Genomic DNA, 23,196 nt, shown 5'->3' with positions numbered 1-23,196 from the left:
GTGTTTTTATCATGGTCCAACATTTCATGCTATCGGGTTTTTTGACATGCAAACTACAACAGACTTGTCTCCCTTTTATCCTGTGGAACCGTATGAACCTTGTATTTCATAAACAATGTATCTCTGTTTAAAGTTTAAAAAGGAACCTGTGGCCTGTTTTAGAACAGGTTTAAAACTTCTCTCCTCTGTCATGTCTTTCTTCTTTATAAGTGTCTTTGATTGCTTGGGACTCTCACCCGTCTTACCTCTCTCTCCCTCTCTCTCTCTCTAGCCACAATGATCTGGACAGAGACTTTTGGAACAACAACGACAGCAGCAACGTGCAACAGAGGTGGAGCTCCTACCCGCCCAAGGAGTTCCTCTTAAACATGTCTCCCTATGCTCCCTACGGAGACCCTCGCCTCACGCCCAAGTGAGTCTCAGTCATGGCTGGTAAGGGACCCTCAATCTGGGCAGGGCTGTAATGAAAAGGGGCTTGTGTGCACCTTGTAAAAATCCCTCAAAGCTGTTTGACATAATACAAATTTGGCAATACTAGCAGAGTAGGGACCTGTTTCGAACACTATTATCAAAAATTTTAAAAAGTCTTGTGTTCGGCTATTTGTGTGCTTAAGTATCTGACAAATAGCACAAAATATACTCAGAATCAAAGGCCAGGGTTGATCAATATATCACTCTGAGCAGTGAAAAGGTCACATTTAATAGCCTGAAGGGGGTCAGAAAGCCTCATATTGTAATGCTGCCTGGCCACATGTCTTTTTAACAGAAGTCTCCTCTCATCCCTGGTAATCCTCATGTTTTTGCTCTCAGGCATGTCGACAGCGAGGTGGTGTTTAGTATGCACCGCTGGCCATGCAGCACCATCCCTTAATATTGCTGTGATTCCTAGGACTGCCCTAACATTGACAGAAATTATCACCATTTTCCAAATGATCGCTTTTTGGTAGAACAACAGTTTTTATGTCTGCCAACAGCCATACTAAATTATTGAAGTATATCTTATTTGAAAACCGGTTTTAAATCATAACTGTTTATGAGAAAGAGGATTACAGAGAATATGTTGGAGACCCTCCTTTTTTTGAGTCCCATTTGGTCTTACAGTCAAAACTCAAAACATCAAATCTGGGAAATAACATTTTAGTTTGCTCTTGCACAGTGTACAGGGTGTACAAGTGAAAGGTTTGATAGCCCCATTCCCTACAGCCCTGCTGGCCTCATCAGACCCTAGTTACCTCTCACCTGCAGCCCATTGAGTGTTACCATGGAGACGGACAACCCTCAGGGAGCAGATCTCACTGTTTCAATTGAACCTTTTTATACAAGCCAGCCTCCGCTCCACCTATTGAAATGTGCTCCTTAGTTTGCTGTAGCAGACTTGACTTAAACATAGACTTACCTAAACCATCAGGGGCGACTGTTGTTGATGCATCTATTGCGTGGGTTAGTTTTAAAGGAATAGTTTGACGTTTTTGGGAGTTAGATGAGAAGATGGACACCAATCTCACACCTGTCTGTTAAATGTGAAGAGCTACAGCCAGCTTGCCGGTTAGCTTAGCTTAGCACAAAGACTTGAATCATAAGGAAACAGAGTAGGACGAGAAGATCAACACCACTTTCTGTTTCTTACTCTGCATTGTTAAATATAAGGTATAATAATATATGGCATGCTAGCTTTGCTGACCCTGTAAGTTGCTGAATATTAGCACTTTAGTTTTTAGTGCTTACAATTAGTGAGGTTAAGAGGTGCTGGTAGACCTTGTGATTCCTGTCTTTGTGCTCAGCTAAGCCAACCGGCAGCTCGCTTCACATTTGGTATGCGAGTGGTGTGTGATCTTCTTATCTAACTTTCCACCAAAAAACTTTCCCAAAATGTTTAACTGTTACTTTAATAGGGTGGTTTCTGTTTTACTTTATTTTACTGTTGTTTTCTGTGTGTGTGTGTGTGTGATGCGTGTGTGTGTGTGTGCAAAGTTGTACGTGTGTTTTTACTCCTCTCACCTCTTCCTCCACTCGCTCCATGTTTTCTGCTCATTTGTTGTCACTACTCCCACTATCACTCATAGTACTGTAAGTGCTTTACGGCTGCCTGATAGCCCTCCTGAGTCTGGTCTCCTGAGCCCTGTTCCAGAAATAGAGACATAGCCTCTGCTGTGTACATTACAGCAATTAAGAGTTTTGGTGCTATAGCGTCTGTTTCATATCAACCTCCATTCCATCATTTAGATGCATCGCACACGTCCCCATGGCATTAAGTGAACCTGTTCATTCTCATCCTCTCTAATTACAACTCACTTGACTCTTTTAAAACCACGGGGTGAGCAATTACTCTGTATCTGTGCAGTGATGTTGAAACTATTGTAAGAATCAGTGAGCGGCAGCGACTGTTGTGATTGCATTGCATTATATTATTGAGATAATTATTTATATTTGCGCTGCATTTAATCGGCTGATGATAGTGCCATTTCTGAGTCAACCCTTTCTCACTCCTTACTGTCGAGATGATGAAGCTTTAGGCAGGTTTGTTTGTTATCATCTTTCAAGCTCAGAGGCAATTCAAAGTGCTTTAGATAAGGTGAATAAATGCATTAGATCAACATTTAAAAACACAATGAAAGGGAAAAAATAAAATAAAATACAATACATTTACAAAAAAAAAGAGACCAAACAACAGTTATGGTGTAGTTTCAGTGCAGTAATATTTCTCCCAAAGGAAAATAAAAGTGCTGTAGAGAAATTCTTCGTATTTATAGGAGAGTTTTTATGGTGCTGATGAATTGTATGTGAGAATATGGACAGGTTAATCACAACAGTAGCCAATATAGCCACGAAAATATCTCATTGTTGAGTGAGAAGTCATTCATTTTACCGTCAGGCTACACTCAGTGTCTAAATGTTGTGCAGCTGTGTGTTGTGTGGTTTGTCCTCGCTCAGTAGAAGGTCCCTGTACTGAAGTCGACGTTCTGTCTCGTCACTGTGACGTCTCAAGTCGAGGTCAGGGGTGGGTTAGGTGGCGCCATTTTAGTATGAAAATGTTTTGCACAAGCTCATTAGATAAACGGGCTTTTTGTTTTTATTGTGAGCTGCAGGTGAGCTGCTGTGAGATTAGAGACATTAGTGCTCTGTTATCATCAGCTGCATCTTAAATAATCTGAAGATCTGAAGACCTGCTGCATCCCCGCACTCCTAAAGCTCTTTGGCCTATTTCTCACCAGAATTACTTTCACTGATTTTCATGAAAGTGAAAAGCTTCAATAAGAAACAATTCCCTTAAGGCAAAAGCTATTTACTTTGCTTGTATTTTGCACTATAAAACTGAATTTGGCATTACAAATTGTCTTAATAAAAACGAATCAAGTAATACATACGCCATCAATACTGTACAACTTTGAATAGAACTATTGCACTTTTGGAGATATAGTATGTGTCTCAGTCAAGTGTCCACAGAAAAGACTCTTCAAAACTCTTCACTGCTTTTTACTGACTGAGGAGTAGTGGCTCCTCACAGTTGTCGTTGTATACTCGACTGGACGTGGCTGGACGGACGGCTCACAAAGTGTCTCACTCATCAGTTTGTCTAACTGTACTGATGAATCTTTTGCTTTCCGGCTCTGTACGTCTGTGCGTCTGTCTCTCGTCTGTCCGTCTCTCTCTCTCTCCCTCCTCTTTGTATCCTGGTCCGTTCTTTCTGTCTGTCCGTGTTTCTTTGTCTCTGATCAACCCGACTGCTCCTCCCAGTGGGGCCGTGGATAAGGGTGGGCAGGGAGGTGCTGGACCCTCGCCGGGGGCCAGTGACAGCGGGGGTGGCGCTTGCTCTGGGTCTGGGGCTGGGCCCAGTCGCAGTGACAGCATTCGAAGCATGGTGATGGGGGGCAGCAAGGCCGGGCGCTGGCAGACGGTCCAGAGCCACATGTATGCCGGAGGTCTACGGTTTGGCAAGTGAGTGGCGCATGGTGACAGGGGGCACGCATGAGGGGCCACAGGGGGCACAACAACAGCATGGTGTGGATAGGAAGGAAGAGTGTGAGTTTGTAAACACAGTGAATGGCCTTGTTGCATGTACACCTCAAGAAGGACATCAGCAGAAGCTATTTCTGACACCATGAAGATAATGGAAGGACAGGCTGGAAGAGAAGCCAGCTGCTTTGCAGGGTGTACCTGCGATGCTTGAGTAACTGTCGCTTGAATTCTCTCGACTACAGAGAGCTTCGTCACTCATAAACAAATACCATTTTCATGTCAGCTGCCAAACCTACACCAGCTGGTGTCAGGGCAGCCTCAGACAATGCTGTTCCTCTGCAGCCTCCAATTTACTGAAGGCTCCGACAGTTTCAAGAATCTCAAACAAAACAGATGCTCACAGAGAATCTTCAAAGATGGCGTGCTTGTTCATCTGAAGTAACAGCTTTTTAAATTTAGAGTGGGTTGCATAAACAGCGGGAGAGCAGTTTTATTAGACCATGAGAGAAAAAGAACCCCTTTCACTGTGCATCAACCTCTGCAAACGGCTCAGAAGGTGTTTGTTTTTTGCCAATCAGCTAATATTCAACATGATCAGCTGATAGTGTACACAAAAACAATTAAAAATGTAGTGATTGTTTGAACTTCCACTGTGATTCTAAGATCCCTGAAAATGTAAAAGTATAAAATATTTCACAAAAGAATTAACAATCCTTGTAGAAAAGCCTGACAAAATAGTTGTGTGTCTATGCTCCCAGTGTCCTTTGTTCCCCAGTTCCATATTCAGTTAACACACATTAAGTAAACTTTTCAAAAGGTTTTATGTTGTCAGAGACTCAATTTCCCTGTGTTCAACTCCATGCAGTGTTTCTTTTGATGAGTTCCCATAATTGCCCTTGTCATGTTAAGCAAAGAGCGACGGAACAGCTTTTTCAGGTTCCCGTTGTGTGCTATATAGAGTTGGGGAACCAGCCCGTTCTAATTTCCAGGCTGTAAAAAACGTACTTATTTAACCCAAACCAACATCGTTTCCCAAACCTAACATAGTAGTTTTGTTGCCTAAACCTAAGTAACACCAAGGGGTCCCGGCCAAGTGTCCTTATGTGACAATTTGGGAATGAGAACAGGTTGGGGGAACATAGGACCCTGGGATCATAGAAATTACCCCATATTGGAAGGCAGAATATGCTTTTCATCCATTCGTTTCCCAAAAATCATCTTGTGACCACTCAAATTCATTTTGCAACACCTCTGGAGGTCACAATCCCAAGCTTGGGAACCACTGCGTCCCTTTCGTTTAGCTCAGCTCTTACCTTTGGGCAGCTGATCACAGCACATAAATCACACAATCAGTATCGCCACCTTCCCAGAGCAAAGTGGCTGTAGACAAACATTTAGCCTCCTGATCTCCAGCTGAGCAGAATTTGCTCTATATTAAAATATTAATCTGTATATATGACGTATGTGAGTTGTATGAGGAAAAACAAATGGTGGTTGATAAAAGCTCCATATTTTTGCACATTGAAGAGATAATGAATAATAAATATAAGATCTCTCTGTATGTAAATCGTAACCCAGATAATAAGTCTCTTGTACTGTATCGCCTAAAGTTCATTCAGTGAATCTAGAGCAAAATATATTTGAATAGATTAATAAACAATTGTAGTGTGCAGATTTACAGTGGGTTTACAATAAAAGACATCCAATTCTTTCATTCCTTCATCTTTAGTCAGCTTTGTATCTATAATACTATGTGTCTTTGTTATGATGCGGTAGCTCGATAAGAAATAAGAGAGCAAAACTCTGCCGTCAGAATTGGTATTTAAAGACATTATAAATCGCTTCTATTCATAATGAATGAATCATTCTTCATTTTTGACAGATTTTCGCAAAGTTAAAAAAAATCTTATGCTGGTACAGTATGTGGCTTTTTAACAACATGACAATTAGACTTGCAAAATCATTTTTGAATTAGAATTTGAAATGCATTATTCTCCTCTCCTGTCACTCCTTCTTTCAGATCTACCTGTATTTCCATTTCTTCTCTGGAATTGGTTTCTATTTTGGGGCATTTACCTCTCCACTTTCTATGTCTCTCTCTCTCTCTCTCTCTCTCTCTCTCTCTCTCTCTCTCTCTCTCGTTCACTCCGTTAGTATTTCTTCTCTCGCTCTAACTCCTGTCTCCTTGTTCTTCACCCTCCTCAATTTTCTCTAATTACAAAATCATTCAAGGTTTATAGTCATCTTAATTGACTTTCAAGCAAGAAGAAATGTGAAAATAACCCTCTAAGTCAGTAATAGAATACAGCAGATAAAGAGGGCTCGTGCTCAGAGAATATGAATGACTGGTGCTGGCGCTTTACAGACATATACAGAGGACAATAAAGATGCGCAGCTCCTGAAAGCACGAGTAGATACAACAATCGATGAAACCTTTTTAAAGTGAGTAAATTCTTTGCCAGTTTTGTAACACTGAGCAGACTGGCGAGATGAATTAGCACATGGACCGGCTTCCAGCTCTCTGGCCTAATGCCACCATGAATCCCGCCAGATGTATTGATTGATTGTGTTGCAAAGCTTTTAATGCCTTCCCTTTTATTTTTCATTACATTTCATCCTGTCGTAGATCTGGAGATAAGATTAATGACATGAAACTATGTACAGCATTTGAACTTATTTGAGGATGAATGAGCATGAATATGATTGAGTCAGCTCCAAATGTACGTGCACACAGCCTTCAGTGATAGAAAACAAATATTAGAAAAACATTATGACATCTTTCATACAGAGTGACAAAGTGTGAGGAGCCACTGTAAAAATGTTTCAGTTTTCCTTATCGCTTGTCAACGGAGTCTAATGGATAATTCTACGATCATAGCTTTATGTTACGGCCATTGTGTCAGTTTAGTATGACGGCAGGCTCTAGAAACAACGATACCCATGAGCCTCAGCTGCAGTAGCTACAGAGAAGAAGCCAGTCAGAGGTGCAAATCAGAGCTGTAGCAAAATCAAAACACTTTCTCTGTTGCGTTTCAGAACAAAACAACATGCCAACATTTGCAAAGAATCCCAAAATGATAGAATCTAAAAAATAAAAAAGATTTTTTTTTATATATTTCTTAACAAAATGCATCTTAGGAGTCATAGTTGACTTCTCTAGTTAGCGTTCTAGCTGTCATCTTTGCTCATCTTTTGTTCTGATGATTCAACTTGGAGTTGTATCTTAACCTTGGAAGTGCTCCAACTAACAGTTGCCCAATGTTGTCTCTGCAGAAAATAAGCCAGACTTTTACCTCTGGAGCCCTAAAATCTCTCCTCTCACCTCAAAACTCTATAATACGTCTACCCAACAGAAATGCAGCAAATGACTTTTATACATTAATTCACATTTATTCAGATACAATATTATGCACAAGTAAATAAACATTCCCTTCAAAGCCTGTCCTCAGGAAAGACTTAATGGCGTGCAATATTTGAGAGAGTGTGTGTGTGTATGTGAGAAAGCCTGCATGCATGGGTGCATGTATATGAGCTCTGCCTTGTATTTACTTGATCCAGCATTGCTCCGCTTCTCAGGGGTCTTGTCTCCTGGCTCTCCAGCAGAGTTAGAGCTGAGTTAAAACTAAAGAACCAGCGCTAACACAACTCAAGTCCAGGCAGTAAATCCTCCCTCACAGCATTAGCTCCAGACAGAGCTGTTCAGCACAAGCTTACAGCTATCAGGCAGCGCAGTGATTGAAGGGTGGATAAGCGGAGAAGCATTATTGCATGATTGTAAGAGTAGCAGACTGGTAATTAGAGAGCAGGCTAAGGGTGATTGGAGGTGGTGTGGCGATGGACTGATGTGAGGGCTGAGGGTGGAGAAAAGATGAATGGACAGAGGAGATGGAGAGCAGTTGAGCTCAGAAAGGTAATGGGAAGAGTGGGAAGGGAAAACAGAGCAGGAGCAGACAGGACCTTAGAGAGAGACTGGTGGAAGCAAAAGGCAAGAAGCTAGAAGTAGGTCAAGGCTAATTAAGGGAAGAGGTAACGTACAGAAAGAATTAAGAGCTGCAGATGGAGAACAGAGACTCAAGTTAAGTAATAATGATACTTTAACTTCAGCTTGAGTTTGATTCCACTTGCACTGCAGAGGTTTGTTTTGACACCAGTTTGAAGAACAATAATTGAATGTTTACATATTGCATGCCAACTCATCTAGGCATTCATACACTGTCATGCAGCATAAGCTTGAAATTCTACGCAGTTGTTTTCACACAGATGTTAAACAGTTATCTTAAGCTTTTTGACAACTCTGTTCTTCTTTCTCTCCCTCCTCTCTCCCTCTTTCACTGATCTTCTTTGTTGTTTGTTCTCTCTTGATCCCTTCTGACTTGGATATTCACTGCGAACACTGTGTTCCCACATTTCAATCTGTGCTGTATGTTTTTACCATTTTTATCTTCTGCATCATCTTTTTTATATCATATCATATATTTTGATTTTTGCCTTCATCTATTCTAAATCCTTTTTAAATCTACCTGCCCTGTCCTGTATGTCTCCTGTTATCTCTAACTCCGATGTCTTCCTTGTTGTATCTGTCTCTGTCCTCGGCGCTCCCATGTGTCGGCTTAGTTTCGGGGACGCTTCCCTCTCGTCTGCTTCCACCCTGGAGCACATCCCGTCCTCCGCCGTGGGGCGCCCTCGGCCCTTGGTCCGGCAGCAGAGCCTCCAACAGCCCCTCACTCACCAGCCCCCTCCGGGCCCTAACGACCCCCCAGTCACCTCACAGAGCCTGGGCCAGCTGCACACAGGCCCAGGCGGCGGGGGCCACCGCGGTGGCCCGCGCGGGGTCCGGGGGAGTCCGGCTGGAGCCTCCAGGTACAGAGGTGCAGGGGCAGGTCGATCGAGGTCAAATCCTGGCAGCTGGGATCACATGATGGAGCAGATACGCCACAGAGGCCTGGACGTCAAGTCGTTCTTGTGAGTGTCATGAGGTTTACTACTCTGGCAAATGCTGCTTTCTTTGCAAAACTTAAAACGTAAAAATGTTGTTGAGGCTTTGCAGGAGATACCGATTCAAGTCAACTATGGTCATTTTTCAGGTTGTAGTTTGTTCATGTTGATGTCTGTGTCAGATGTGACAGATTTTACTACATTATGCACATTAATAGATAATCATGTCCATGTGGCCGCCATCAGTAGGTCTCAGACACACACTCTGTGAGTATGCTGCATAGTGATCTTTGGAAGGCCATCCAGTCCTTTGTTTCTTTGTCTTGTATGGTTGAGGGGATTGATACGCTGGTTTCTGTTTGTGAGCACTGTTAATTGAAGACAGACCGCTGAATGCAGAGGTTTACAGGATATAACATCTAAATACTGTCATATATGTAATATATGATAGTGTATATATATATATATATATATATATAAGTGTGTTGTATATATTGCAAATACCTAGTAACTCTAGAAGATCTTAAGAAAATCAAACTTATTTGTAACTTATTTTCAAAAAGGTTTCATGAAACCAAGCTTCACAGAATGGTCTTCTCTATTATTCTCATGTGTGTATCATCACAACATGAACTGCACAGTTGTAAGGTTATTCTCCTCTACCGTGGACGATGTATGAAGCAGTGCAAACAGCTCGGCAGCAGTGGAAAGTTGTTAAAAATACTAATACCTAAACATCTTTAGGAACACACCGTCACTGTCTACATACTGTGGACTTGATCCATAGCCTCACAACAACTAGAAACAAAAAACGATAGAAGTATCCTCTCACCCTACAGTTAGCAAAGATCGTTACGGTTTTCTGATCCATTCACTCCTGAGTTGGATGGCTGCTGGTGTGGGCGAAAGCTACTCATAGCTTGAGATACGGAGCACGAAGAGCTCTCCTCCTTCGCTTGCTTTTAATGAATTACAGATGATGTGCTCCACAAATCAGCATCACGTAAACACCCCCCTCACACGCGTCTACACACAGCTCTACACTCCTGTACTTTTTGTTGTCTTCCCTTTAACAGCGTCCCCAGGCCAGTGTCCTCCCTGCCTATGTGAATCATCATTCAAATAAGGCTGGGCACATATATAGGGAGCCGTTGACCCTGAGGGGGGGGGAACACTTGTGATCGGTGGGGTATGAACAACCAAATGCATCAGTTTCACCTTCCACGTGTGTCCGTGTCTGTCACACCGTGTGGCACCTGAACCACCCCGCTTACATTTCAGATCAATAGAGCTGGTGTAGGTGGTAATGATTTCAGAAAACCCTCCGTGTTGGAGTGCGCGTGTCTTTTTTGGACATCTATACAAACCCATTCAACTTATCGACGGGCGCCATGTTGGTGCTGTTTACACATCCCCAGTGGTCTCTCAAGCGCTAATGCGCTCCTCTTGTTGTCGATATTGCTTCAACAAACAGCCTCTTGTTAAGAAGGCAATGCACTGAAAGCACATACAGGCTGGAAAATCACATCATAAGTGTGACATATGGAGAGATGAGAGGAAGAAGATCGGAAGAAAAATGAGGCGAAACTGATGAAACTTGACAAACAATCTGTCACAGGTTAATAAGGATGACATAATCTGTTGATCATATTGCCATTTGAGGAGACTTCTTAGCTATGTGTAAAATTACACATGTATTAGGCTTATCTTTGCAGAATTTAAACATAATGAAAGACATTTTGATCACTGAGAGCCATTTCTGAATTTGTTTTCTCCTGAAATAAAACATCGAGTAATTATCAACCTTCTGAGACCGCTGCTAATCCGCAAAATAAAAGTAGAGAATTGCGCTAAATGTTTTATAATTCTGTCTTAAAATTGTCCATCAGGCGATGTTTAAAGATTAACAAAATCATCAGAATTGCCCTTTAAGAAATGACTGTGGTAAAGTAAATTCATAAAGGTTGTCCTTGGATCAGCACGCTATGTTAGGGGCTGTATAAAAAGCAAAAGAGCACGGTAGAGACAGAGAGGAAAGTATGAGAAGCCACCAGAATAGTGTAAATATGTGCTTACATATGGGTTGTTATTTAGGACTGTGAATTACAAGGTTGGTTGTGGGCAATTGTTTATTTGTTGAGGTCATTGTTTGCATTGCCTCTTGAATTCACGGTGCAGCACACTTCATTAAGATGTAATTTAAATGACCTCAGGTATGTTAAGAGGGGAATGAGAGCTGAAAATCAACTTGATATGTTTCTTTGTTGCAGGTTTTTGTTAAGGTAACCTCAATTGTCACGGATTTGTTTCGCTTTTTCTTCATTTTTTTTTCAGCATTTCATTTCATTGCCTCTATTTTTTTTTCTCTGTGACTCAATCCAAACCCCTTCTTTTGGGTTTTTGCTTTTCTATTTTTACACATGTATTATTCTAGGAAACAGATAACAGAGGATGATAAAGCCGTGGAGGCATCAGTGGTTCTAAGCCTTTCTGCTAATGATGCTCATTTCAGCCAAACACATTCAATGAATACCTGCAGTGGATTTAAAGGAAATACTCCTGAGAAATTGTTTCTTGTAAGAAAGTGCACTGTTCACTGATGCATTTTACAACCTCATATATTGTAAAGATGAATTATAGGAAAATGCACTTAAAGCACATGTTGTCCCATGATGAATATCCCTGGAATCATCCAATGTATTTTAATTAGAAATACAACATCATGCCAGTGTTAAAAAAACTAAAGAAAGAATCAATTCAGTGAAATCGCCTGATTCTGATACTAATGTCACAGCGGTCGGTACATTAAGTAATCAGGCACCCCACATTATCCATAAAGTGAGAGTGACACTTCAAAGGTTGGGTGGCTTTTAATAGCACACTCTCAAGAGTGTGCTATTAGAGTGTGCAACTCACAGAGTTGGTTAAGGAAGTGGTGAAGAAAAAAACAGTCTTTACATCTCATTTCAGCAATAGCAGATCAGTTTTCAGACCTGTAATGCAGTCTAACTCACTAATACAAGAAAAGAGAGAAAAGAAAGCATTAATCATTTGCATAAAGGGCCATTACTGATAATGACAGTGGCAGATTGTGTTTGAATGAATACCCGTCGCAGATAAAACCGTATTAACTTTGGACGACTTGAAATTTTAATGTTGGTATTAGTCTAGTATACAATAGCATACACAATGGCAAACCATGCATGCAGTAAAGTGTTACTCAAGCGTCGATAAAGTCTGTATTGTGATCTTAATTTACTCCATAGAACACAGCTGTAGTTGAGATGCGCTGCAGTGTTAGGTATGCATTAAGTATTTGTGTAAATTAAATAGTGTCCTCACAACAGTCTACCACCTTCCTCCCACTCTCTCTTTGTACGTGAAATGAATGTGTGCTGTGCGGTGTGTTTCTGTCACTACCCGTTTGTTTCTTTGTTTATGTTGGAGTGTGTGTGTGTGTGTGTATGTGTCCCTGTGCCGATTTGTCTACACACCTGTGTGGTCTTGTGATGTCTTGTTTGTCTGTGTGTCCAGTGAGGGGAAGATGGTTGTTCTGTCTCTAGCAATCGGGCTGGCTGAACAGGATGACTTTGCCAACCTCCCAGATCTGCAGGAAGCGCCAGCAAGCAAAGAAAACGAAACCACACCAGAAAAGAGGTAATGAGAGAACTAGAGAGAAGTTGAGAATTCGTTATGCAAGTAGATGAGGTAGCTGTTTGTCGTATAGTGGAGAGGTATGCAATGATGTAATGTCGTGCAATTTGAAAGTGTTTGCAGCACTTTTTATCCCTGTTTTGTTGATGTTCTGGTCCAGAGTGACATGAAAGATCAAAAGTTACATAGTCTGAAATGGTGAAGTCATTATGAAAAACAATATAGACTACACATTTCAAAATTAAAAATATTCCATCTAAAAATATATGATTTGAAAAATCTTTACCTCTTGTTTGCTTGTGCTCAATATTTTTTTGTCAATTTATAAAAATACTGATGTCATTAGTGTCGCCCAATCTAAGCCTCCATTTTCCCCTCAAATGTTATTTATGTTTCAAAGTCTTCTCTACACTGCCAGAAATATACGTCTGATGGACAAATCTCCATGTGAGATCTTCTGTTGATGCAATTATTTGCAAATCAGTCCTTCAGGCCATTAAAGCATGGCATGGCCTTGGTATTATGGCACTGCTTGATACTGCTAGATTAGTTGCTTTTCTCTACCTCTAATCACAATGTTTTTCTGAAACTTCCAACACTGAACTAAAGACTCAGCCGTTTGTTTTCCTTTTTGATATTATGTTCAGCTTCATGTTCACCACATCTTAGGTCCACTTGTTCCTATTTTCATGTCCTCTATAGCTGTGTTCTTCATCCAGACCTTTTGAAAGGCTTATCTGCAGCTCTGTACTGTTCGATACTGTGAGTCGCAGGCACAGGAGAAGGGCACCCTCATTATTTAGTAGTGAGGTTCCTCAGATGAAACACATGTCTAAAAATATGCTAACCTCTCATCTCCCAGTGATCTCAGAGCAGCTGTCAGACACTAACACAATCTCTCAGCTGGTGAACAAAGGACTAAACCGGCTGCCCTCTTATCATATCAGAGTGTTTGAGGGATAAAGTGCCTAACCCGCTGTTTTCACACTAGTAGGCTGCGGATGAACCTGGGTGTAGTCCCACATAACAAGTTTTCTCAAAACGTCTCTGCAGTGCATCCAGGTTCTAACTAGGTCATCTCAGATTTTTTTTTTTGTTGAGAAAAAATAGCAGTCTGTCTCGGAGGAAAACAACATTTGTCTTGTTTTTGATGATATTGCAACAATTAGGACCTTTTTTATGCTTTTGAAATTGAATTTTAAATGGGGGTCAGTCAGGGGATGAGGACCAGCTACCTCTTGTCCCTCCCATCCTTCTCTCCCCCTCTCACTGGAGGTCTGTCAAGCACCTAACTGTAGTCACAGCCAGCCAGTGAGCCTCTACCCCGAGGGGTCGCGTGGGCCAAGTCTCCAAGTGTCCGTCCTTCCACACCTAATAAGAGCTCTCCATCATCATCTCTGTCCATCTCTCTCATCTCTGTAAGCTCCCTGGGCCCGTCTGCCGGCTTGCTCCCGGCCGTTTTCATGGAGCCCAGCAGACTGAGAACGATGTAACAGGATGATCCGGCCAAGAATATATGTGATGAGACGAGAAGTTGTCAGACAGTGAAAGAGAGACACAAAGAGTGGGAAACCTTTGCTCTCAGCTTTCTAGAGAAATATGCTATAAGCTAAAAATAGACATTCCTCTAGAGGTTTGGGATTCTGTTGTTTTATTAATGAAATCAAATACAGCTCGCGGCACAAATATCTACAAACACCAAATCTGATCATAGAGATATGACTGGATAAAAGCCGTGTGCGCTTTGTATTATGTTAAGTCTAAATATGGACGGTAAACAAGCAGACCAAGTGGAACTCCTGCTTTTAGAGATTTAGCCATTTATAGGGCTGCATTAAAGGTCACATATCATGCTCATTTTTAGGTTCATACTTATATTTTGGGTTTCTGCTAGAACATGTTTACATGCTTCAAGTTGAAAAACACTTTATTTTTCTCATATCTGTCTGAAACGCTCCGTTATAGCACCTGTCTCTTTAAACTCCCCTACCGAAAAAGCCCAGCCTGCTCAGATTGGTTTGCATTTTTCTGTCTTTCGCATATCTGCGCTGTCGCCATCTTTACAGTGTCGCCGCAGCCGTGGACTCACTGTGTGTGTCAACTAACTGGAGTTTAGTGGCACTTCTACCGTTGACTGTGTAGTTGTGACATCAAAACCTTACGGAAGTCGTGACGGCTCATTCAAAAGGCCCTGCTTCTGAATACGGGCTGTGAGCGTTTAAATACTTTCTTAGTATTTATACAGTACCTAAACCTGCTTTATAATACATGGGACCTTTAACAAAATTTTTTTGGCCACTTGGGGGCAGCTGAACAAGCTGTAAACACAACATTGACATTGTTATGGTGAACATGTTAGCAAACAGTGGCTCTGTTTTCCACTCCACCAACAGCTGAGAGAAATATTTGGGTATTTAGGTGCTAAATGCTTAATTATGTTCACCAGCTAGTTGCTAATTTTGCCTGGCTGTGGTTTGGTGCTGAACAGATAATGTGCAGTGGGTTATTGGAGCCTTTTCACTGAAAACAGCTGAATGCTGCTGCTGGAATCAAGGTTGATGAAAGTAGTGAGACAGAACCAAAACATAACAGTTTTGGGGCTGTATAATTAAAACGATGAGCTAAAGAGGCTAAAAAGGAAACTAGTTGGTGATACTTCTTTGTCAGTTCATCACTACCAGCAATCTCTTTCACATTTCGCACATTACTCCATTGTTGTTGTAAAAAACAAATGTTGATTAATGCAGCTTGAATGTTTTTTTGGAAATCAATCACTATTCACAGGTGCCAGGAGACTATGAGTCAGGAATCATACTTACCTCATAAAACAGTGGTTTTGTATCCCTTGTTCAAAGTAAAATATGCTTAAATAGGTGTAGAGATATATGACTTGTCAAATATATTGTGAGTTTGTAGATCAGTGGTTATATGCGGGCAGACACTGCAGTGGTGTACAATTAGACTCTGAGAAATGCTCCTCAAAGCTTGCAACATAACATTGAGAGATAATCTATTTCCACCGCCTGTAACTCATTTACAACCTAAAACCAAATACACTGAACAAAACGCTTTTGTTTTTTGCTCTCATTTTTCTTTCCTTTTTTTTTTCTATGCAAACGCAAATTTTGTTCACAAATTGGATCGGTGTGTATATCAGCCTGTTCCAATTTCTGCCATTATCCAACAACTTTGCACAGTCATTCAAGAGGAGTGGGCATCATTCCACAATCAACAACCTGATCAACTCCATGCCAGAGAAATGTGTCGCACTGCGTGAAGCAAATGGTGGTCACACAAGATACTTTTTGGGGGTATATGCGACAAAAAAATGCATTTCTAATCATGTGAAATCCAAATAAATGTCCACCCCAAGATAAACCTTCAAATCTTAGACTGGCCTTGTATTGTAACCACCCAAAGACGCACCTGTATACTAACGATGCTGTTTAATCAGCATCTTGATTAGCCACACCTGTCAGGTGGATGGGTAATCCTGTTGCTCACTAACAAAGTTTTAGAGAAACAAGCCTTTTGTGTGCATAGAAAAAGTCTGAGATATTTCATTTCATCACGTGAAAAATGGGAACAAAAACAAAAGTGTTGCGTTTTCTGTTCACTGCACTTGCAGAAGAGCCTGTTTTCATCAATGACAGCTGAACTCACATGCAGATTGCTGAGTAAAATCATCCCTGCTTGCTGAACAAATTTACTGAGTTCATTATCTTCAGTGTGTTGTGTTTGTGTGTAAAGTTTAATGTTAATCTGTGATTTGGGATGCAGAAATAGTCCAAGCTGTTGTCGACAGAAGCTGTCTTGTACTTATTACATGAGATGAAATCCCAGAAGACACCAATTCAGCTGTGATTACAGTTAATTATATTATTGTCAAAGGACACATTTGGTTTCTCGCTGATCTGTTATCTACAGACAAAGCCAGTATTTTCTGGCTATGCGCTAAGTGAAAGGTCCTCTAATCTCCTATGTGCGTCTTGTTATGTAAGTCAGTTTGGGTCCCTGTGGTAGGCCGGTCAAAGCCCTGCGGTGGACCGGACATAATCACCCACCTGCAGATAACTATGATGGAAGCTCTGAAGCTGCTGTTGCACGGCGGAGCTGAATCTTAATGAGCTCAGAGATTCGCCAGCCACAGAGACGCAATAAAGAAATGAATATGAATAAACCCAAAAGAGCCCACTGGCCCCGGAAAACCTCCACTCTGAGCACCGAGTTTGTAAAAGCTGTAAAATGTGCAACGCTTTCTGAAATGGCGCATTTCAAAGTCTGCTTCCGTTCAATGTAAACCAAGCATACATTGTGTTCACACAGACTGTTAATGGGACGTTCAAATATCGGTTGCGGACCACTCTGAAAGAGGTCTAGAATATGGTAATATACTTATACATGCGTTGCTTTCACCATGTCCTACAATATATCACTGAAACTGAGATATTTGTTATATTTTCAAAGTCCTGGTGTGGTATAATACACTAGGTGCTTTCAGTGTGATTGACCATTCATAAGTTTTAAATGAGAAACATGCACCATGTTAACACAAAAAAATGTACGCTTGAGAGAAGCTGGAAACTCTTGTGGGGAAGAAAGAGACAAAACTCGCAGGCATCATTGTTTGGATGAATGTCAAACAGCATTTATATAGATTACATTATGAGTAAAAAGAATAAGCTCCCACACACTGTCAACACTTATGGTAAATTTCAAGGACTACGTTATGCTAAACTGAATCATGTTTGATGATGCGGGTGATTACTTATACTCACAGAAATAATATAGAAAATAACATTTCTATGCTCATACTCTGTGGGAATGTATCCCTTCTGCAGGGATGCAAAGTTTCTTCTTGTTGTTTCTTGGCTGAATTGATTGCATTTTTTTCAGGTCTGCAGTTTCCCTTGGCTCTATTAAGCAGCTGTCTTTCAGCTCATTGTTTTGGTTTTACGGCTCACAACATTGTTTTGCTTCACTCTCATCACCCTCATTTCAGCTGTTTGAAAAAAAGAAAATTGTTTTAATTTTTAATCAGGCAGTCTGACTGAGATTTAGATCTCATTTTCAAAAGACAACTGAGAACAAGAAACCTTCATATGAATATAATCAGCAGAACAGAAACCATACAAATGCACATCCATCCATCCATCCATTTTCCACCGCTTATCCGGAGTCGGGTCGCGGTGGCAGCAGGTCAAGCAGGCCGACCCAGACCTCCCTCTCACCGGCAACATGTTCCAGCTCATTCTGGGGGATCCCGAGGCGTTCCCAGGCCAGCTGGGAGATGTAATCTCTCCAGCGTGTTCTGGGTCTTCCCCGGGGTCTCTTCCCAGTTGGACGTGCCTGGAAAACCTCCAGTGGGAGGCATCCAGGAGGCATCCTAATTAGATGCCCAAACCACCTCAGCTGACTCCTTTCGACGCGAAGGAGTAGCGGCTCTACTCCAAGCTCCCTCCTGATGACTGAGCTCCTTACCCTATCTCTAAGGCTGAGCCCGGCCACCCTACGGAGGAAACTCATTTCGGCCGCTTGTAGCCGCGACCTTGTCCTTTCGGTCACGACCCAGAGTTCGTGACCATAGGTGAGGGTAGGAACGTAGACCGAGTGGTAAATTGAGAGCTTTGCCTTCCGGCTCAGCTCCCTCTTCACCAAGACGGTCCGGTGCAGCGCCTGCTTTACTGCTGCAGCTGCACCGATCCGTCTGTCGATCTCCCGCTCCATCTTACCCTCACTCGTGAACAAGACCCCGAGATACTTGAACTCCTTCGCTTGAGGTAGGCACTCCGTCCCCACCTGGAGGGAGCAATCCACCGGTTTCCGGCAGAGAACCATGGCCTCAGATTTGGAGGTGCTAACTCTCATCCCCGCCGCTTCACACTCGGCTGCAAACCGCCCCAGTGAATGCTGGAGGTCACAATCCGAGGAGGCTAACAGGACCACATCATCTGCAAATAGCAGAGAAGCGATCCCGAGACCCCCGAGACTGACGTTCTCCGCCCCCAGGCTGCGCCTAGATATCCTGTCCATGAAAATCACAAACAGGACCGGTGACAAAGGGCAGCCCTGGCGGAGGCCAACACCCACTGGGAACGTGTCTGACTTATTGCCGAGAATGCGGACACAGCTCCTACTGCAGCCGTGCAGAGACCGGATCGCCCGTTGTAACGGGTCCGGCACCCCATACTCCCGCAGCACCCCCCACAAGACCCCCCGAGGGACCCGGTCGAAAGCCTTCTCCAAGTCCACAAAGCACATGTAGACTGGTTGGGCAAACTCCCAGAACCCCTCCAGTAGTCTTGCGAGGGTAAAGAGCTGGTCCACTGTTCCACGGCCGGGACGGAATCCGCACTGCTCCTCTTGAATCTGAGGTTCGACAAGCGGTCGGAGCCTCCTTTCCAGCACCCTGGCATAAGCCTTCCCCGGGAGGCTGAGTAGTGTGATACCCCGGTAATTCGAGCACACTCTCCGGTCCCCCTTTTTGAAGATGGGAACCACCACCCCGGTCTGCCATTCCATGGGCACTGATCCCGACCCCCATGCGACATTGAAGAGGCGTGTCAGCCAGGACAGCCCAACCATGTCCAGCGCCCTCAGCATCTCAGGGCGGATCTCATCCACCCCCGGCGCCTTGCCACCAAGGAGCTTTTTGACTACCTCGGCGACCTCTGCCAGGGATATGAGTGAGCCTCCCCCTAGGTCCTCAGGCGCTGCCTCCTCTGCAGAGGACATGTTGGTCGGGTTTAGGAGTTCCTCAAAGTGCTCTTTCTACCGCCCGACGATGTCCTCCGTCCGGGTTAGCAGTTCCCCCCCCTGCTGAGAACAGCCTGGGGTAAGCCCTGCTTTCCCTTCCTGAGCCGTCGGATGGTTTGCCAGAACCTCCTTGAGGCCAACCGAAAGTCCTTCTCCATGGCCTCCCCGAACTCCTCCCATGCCCGAGTTTTAGCATTCGCGACCACCGCCGCTGCAGCCCTTCTGGCCTGCCGGTACCTGTCAGCTGCTTCAGGAGACCCCTGGGCCAACCAGGCCTTGAAGGTCTCCTTCTTCAGCTTGACGGCTTCCCTCACCTCCGGTGTCCACCACCGGGTTCTCGGGTTGCCACCACGACAGGCACCGATGACCTTCCGGCCACAGCTCCTAGCGGCCGCGTCCACAATAGAGGCTTTGAACATGGTCCACTCGGATTCCGTGTCCCCAACCTCCCTCGGGATGTGTGAGAAGTTCTTCCGGAGGTGGGAGTTAAAGACCTCCCGGACAGGGTCCTCCGCCAGACGTTCCCAGTTCACCCTCACTACACGTTTGGGTTTGCCGGGTCTTTCCAACTGGTTCCCCTGCCATCTGATCCAACTCACCACCAGGTGGTGATCAGTTGACAGCTCTGCTCCTCTCTTCACCCGAGTGTCCAAGACATACGGCCGCAGATCAAATGATACGATTCCAAAGTCGATCATTGATCTCCGGCCTAAGGTGTTCTGGTACCAGGTACACTTATGAGCCACCTTATGTTCGAACATAGTGTTCGTTATGGCCAAACCATGGCAAGCACAGAAGTCCAATAACGAAACACCATTCGGGTTCAGATCGGGCAAGCCGTTCCTCCCAATCACCCCCCGCCAGGTTTCTCCGTCATCGCCCACGTGAGCGTTGAAGTCCCCCAGGAGAACTATGGAGTCGGTAGGCGGCGCCCTTTCCAGGACCCCTCCCACCGACTCCAAGAAGGCCGGATACTCTGAACTGCTGTTTGGTGCATAAGCACAAAACACAGTCAGAGCCTTGCTCCCCGCAACCCGAAGGCGCATGGAGGCGAACCTCTCGCTCTCCGGGGAGAACTCCAACACAGCGGCGCTCAGCCAGGGGCTCGTGAGTATCCCCACTCCCGCCCGGCGCCTCTCACCCTGGGCAACTCCGGAAAAGGACAAAGTCCAACCCCTCTCCAGGAGCTTGGTTCCAGAGCCAACGCTGTGTGTGGAGGTGAGTCCAACTATTTCTAGCTGGTATCGCTCCACCTCCTGCACCAGCTCCGGCTCTTTCCCCGCTAGCGAGGTGACATTCCACGTCCCTAGAGCTAGTCTATGCCGCCGGCGATCGGCATGCCCGGGCCTCCCGCCCGACCCGCCGCCCGGTCTGCATAGCACCCGACCCCGATGCTTGTCCCTGCGGGTGGTGGGTCCACAGGGTGGCTGCTCCATGGTGTTTATTCGGGCTGAGCCCGACCGGGCCCCATGGGCAAAGGCCCGGCCACCAGACGCTCGCCTACGAGCTCCCCTCCTGGGTCTGGCTCCGGGAGGGTTCCCCGGTTTCCCTGGTCCGGGCGAGGTGGCTGTAGTCCGTGGGCTAACTATCCAAATGCACAATAAACAAGAATTACAATAATTACAATAATCATAAGAAAGACATCAGATATTAAAGCCTCCAAGGGGAATGGAGGACTCCAGTTTGAAACTCCAGTTATGCCAACATCACTGCGTACATGAGGGATATCTAAGGTAAAGTAGTTACTGGATCATGTGGTTCCTATAGATTTCAATGACAGAGGAGATGCGATGTAGTTTGGAAGCTTCAATAGTAGAGCTTTATAAATGAATAACATGAGATGGCTGTTTCTTCTTGACTGTAAGGACGTCCATTCAACCGTGTGATCCAGAGAACAATGATGAGTCTGATATTTGTCATTTGTGATAAAGCGTAATGTAATATGATACACAGCGTTTGATACATCATACAGCATGATGATACAGAATATCTCCATAGTCAAGGACAGACGTGAAGGTTGACTGCACAATACTTTTACGGTTGGAAGAAGACAGACGTCCTTCAATTATGTACAAGAAGCCAAGTTTGATTTTTAATTTTTGAGTCAAATGCTAAATATGAATTTTGAATGAAGGTCTGCCGTCGTGTCAGAATTTATGACTCAGCAAAAGTAATGTGAGTGCGATTTAAAGTTTAAATGGCAGGAAAGTCAGTGTCACTGGTGGAGGTAGGGATTACCATGTACTCTGTATTTAAAACTATTCTGGTGAACATAGTGCAGCATTTAGCATATAGTGCACCTATATATTATATATAACATAACTTATATTCGCTTCCCAGAAACCCGCTAAGCTATTAAGTAGCACCCAAAGTCAAAACAGAAACATTTTTAGTAGATTTTCATTTGGTTAGAGAATAAAGAAGATGAGAATAAACACGGTTCTCTGTACGACATTCAGAGCATAATAAGATAGAGTGGAGTCATGTCTACCTGAGATGACAATGAAGTCACTCTCCATCTGTGTTTTGGTGTTTTGTAGCTTCTCTGTGGTTTGTTTTCATAACCGGGCCGGTTTGTGCGTGCATTTTGGTGCCTTTGAGTGTCTCTGTTGCGTCTCACTGACTAGCTAATGGCCGCCACTCTGCACTGCACCTGTTACCACTGATAACACCGCCTCGACCCACAGCGCTGTCATGGAATTGTAGCGTCCCTCCTCATCTCCCATGTGTGATCAATTTCTATAACCAGTGTGAAAGTGGAATTAGCAGGCTAGCTAATTAGTTAGCAGCTAAATGAGTCAAATTTACCAACTTCATTGACACTGAAAATTCTTGTCCGTGCTCTTGTAACAGCGTAGGTAAGCACATTTCTATCGACAGGCAATCCGCCAATCACACAACAGTTGTAGCCGACTAAGCAGAACACTCTTGGGGGGGGGGAAATAACGCAGCTCTCGCCATGTTGAGAGCTGCGTGGAGGCAATAACCATGCTCTGAATTCCATGTTGAGCACCTTTAAAGTTACAATGGGGAACTTTTAACTGGTTATGAAACGGTCTCAATTTAATACTGATCAACAGTACGTAACATTTGTTGGGCGCTTATTCAAACTGTGGGTGTGTCCATTGTTGGTCGAGTCTCAGTGGGAATCAGATCTCTAATCTTGGCAGAGGTATGACATCATCCTGCACTCGCTGAGTTGCAGAACGCCAGACTGTACAGTATTAATCAAGCAAGAAGTTGTTGCCACCCTTTATCAGCTGACATATCCGACCATTGTGTGTCTGAGCCAGCAATCACAGTGAGTCAAGCCTTCCAATGACTCCCCAGGCCGGCCACTGGTCCCCATGGCAGCCTCTGGAGCCGGCAGTGGCCCGGGAGGAAAGATGATTGGAAAGAAAAAGCGATGTAGGTCAGCACAAACGAGGCATCTTTTTAAAAAACCTGTCAGATCTAAGTCTGGAACTCATTCACCACTTCCCTGGTTCCTGCTTGTGGCTACAAGCAGGGAGCTGATTTAAGAGAGCCCATGAAAGGAAAGTGAGGGGGACGTCACAGCGAAGGCGACAGTGAGTAGTGGAATAAAAAGAAAAAAAAAACAGTGTTCTTGAAGTAATTTAACACATTTTTTTGACTTTTATCTCTAATTCTGAAACAGATATGTCATCACTGGCGGTTATTTATGCACGGAACGCGTTATTTACAAAAACAGTAACTCCCCAGTGACTAAATCTCAAGAATAAGGCAGCAGAAGTCTATTCGAAGAGCATGAAGCCTGTCAAACACTGTAGATGGCTCCATTAGTTGTATTAGCCTGTGTGTTGAGGAGGGCGGTGGCCGGGTGATTTGTCCCTGTTGGTGGGGAGCGCTGAGTGGGCTGACATTGTTGCCTGG

The 23,196-nt window shown here is 43.8% G+C and overlaps 1 protein-coding gene across 5 annotated transcripts in view; it reads left to right on the top strand.

The window, feature by feature from the left end:
* The window catches only part of syt7b (synaptotagmin VIIb), a 91,940-nt gene that overhangs the window by 53,256 nt on the left and 15,488 nt on the right, over nt 1-23,196 (top strand). For 2 of the 5 annotated variants that reach the window (XM_031846863.1, XM_031846862.1), the window contains exons 4-7: nt 272-412; nt 3,736-3,936; nt 8,572-8,919; nt 12,427-12,549. In XM_031846863.1, coding sequence (XP_031702723.1) covers nt 272-412; nt 3,736-3,936; nt 8,572-8,919; nt 12,427-12,549 — 813 coding nt within the window. The remainder of the gene's footprint in view (nt 1-271; nt 413-3,735; nt 3,937-8,571; nt 8,920-12,426; nt 12,550-23,196) is intronic. The other 3 variants (XM_031846866.1, XM_031846865.1, XM_031846864.1) reach the window with 2 other exon arrangements.

The sequence above is a fragment of the Anarrhichthys ocellatus genome, unplaced genomic scaffold (assembly GCF_004355925.1).
Source record: "Anarrhichthys ocellatus isolate YVR2014 unplaced genomic scaffold, GSC_Weel_1.0 scaffold6, whole genome shotgun sequence".
Classification (NCBI taxonomy): Eukaryota; Metazoa; Chordata; class Actinopteri; order Perciformes; family Anarhichadidae; genus Anarrhichthys; species Anarrhichthys ocellatus.
This window is presented reverse-complemented; position numbering and strand designations above follow the sequence as displayed.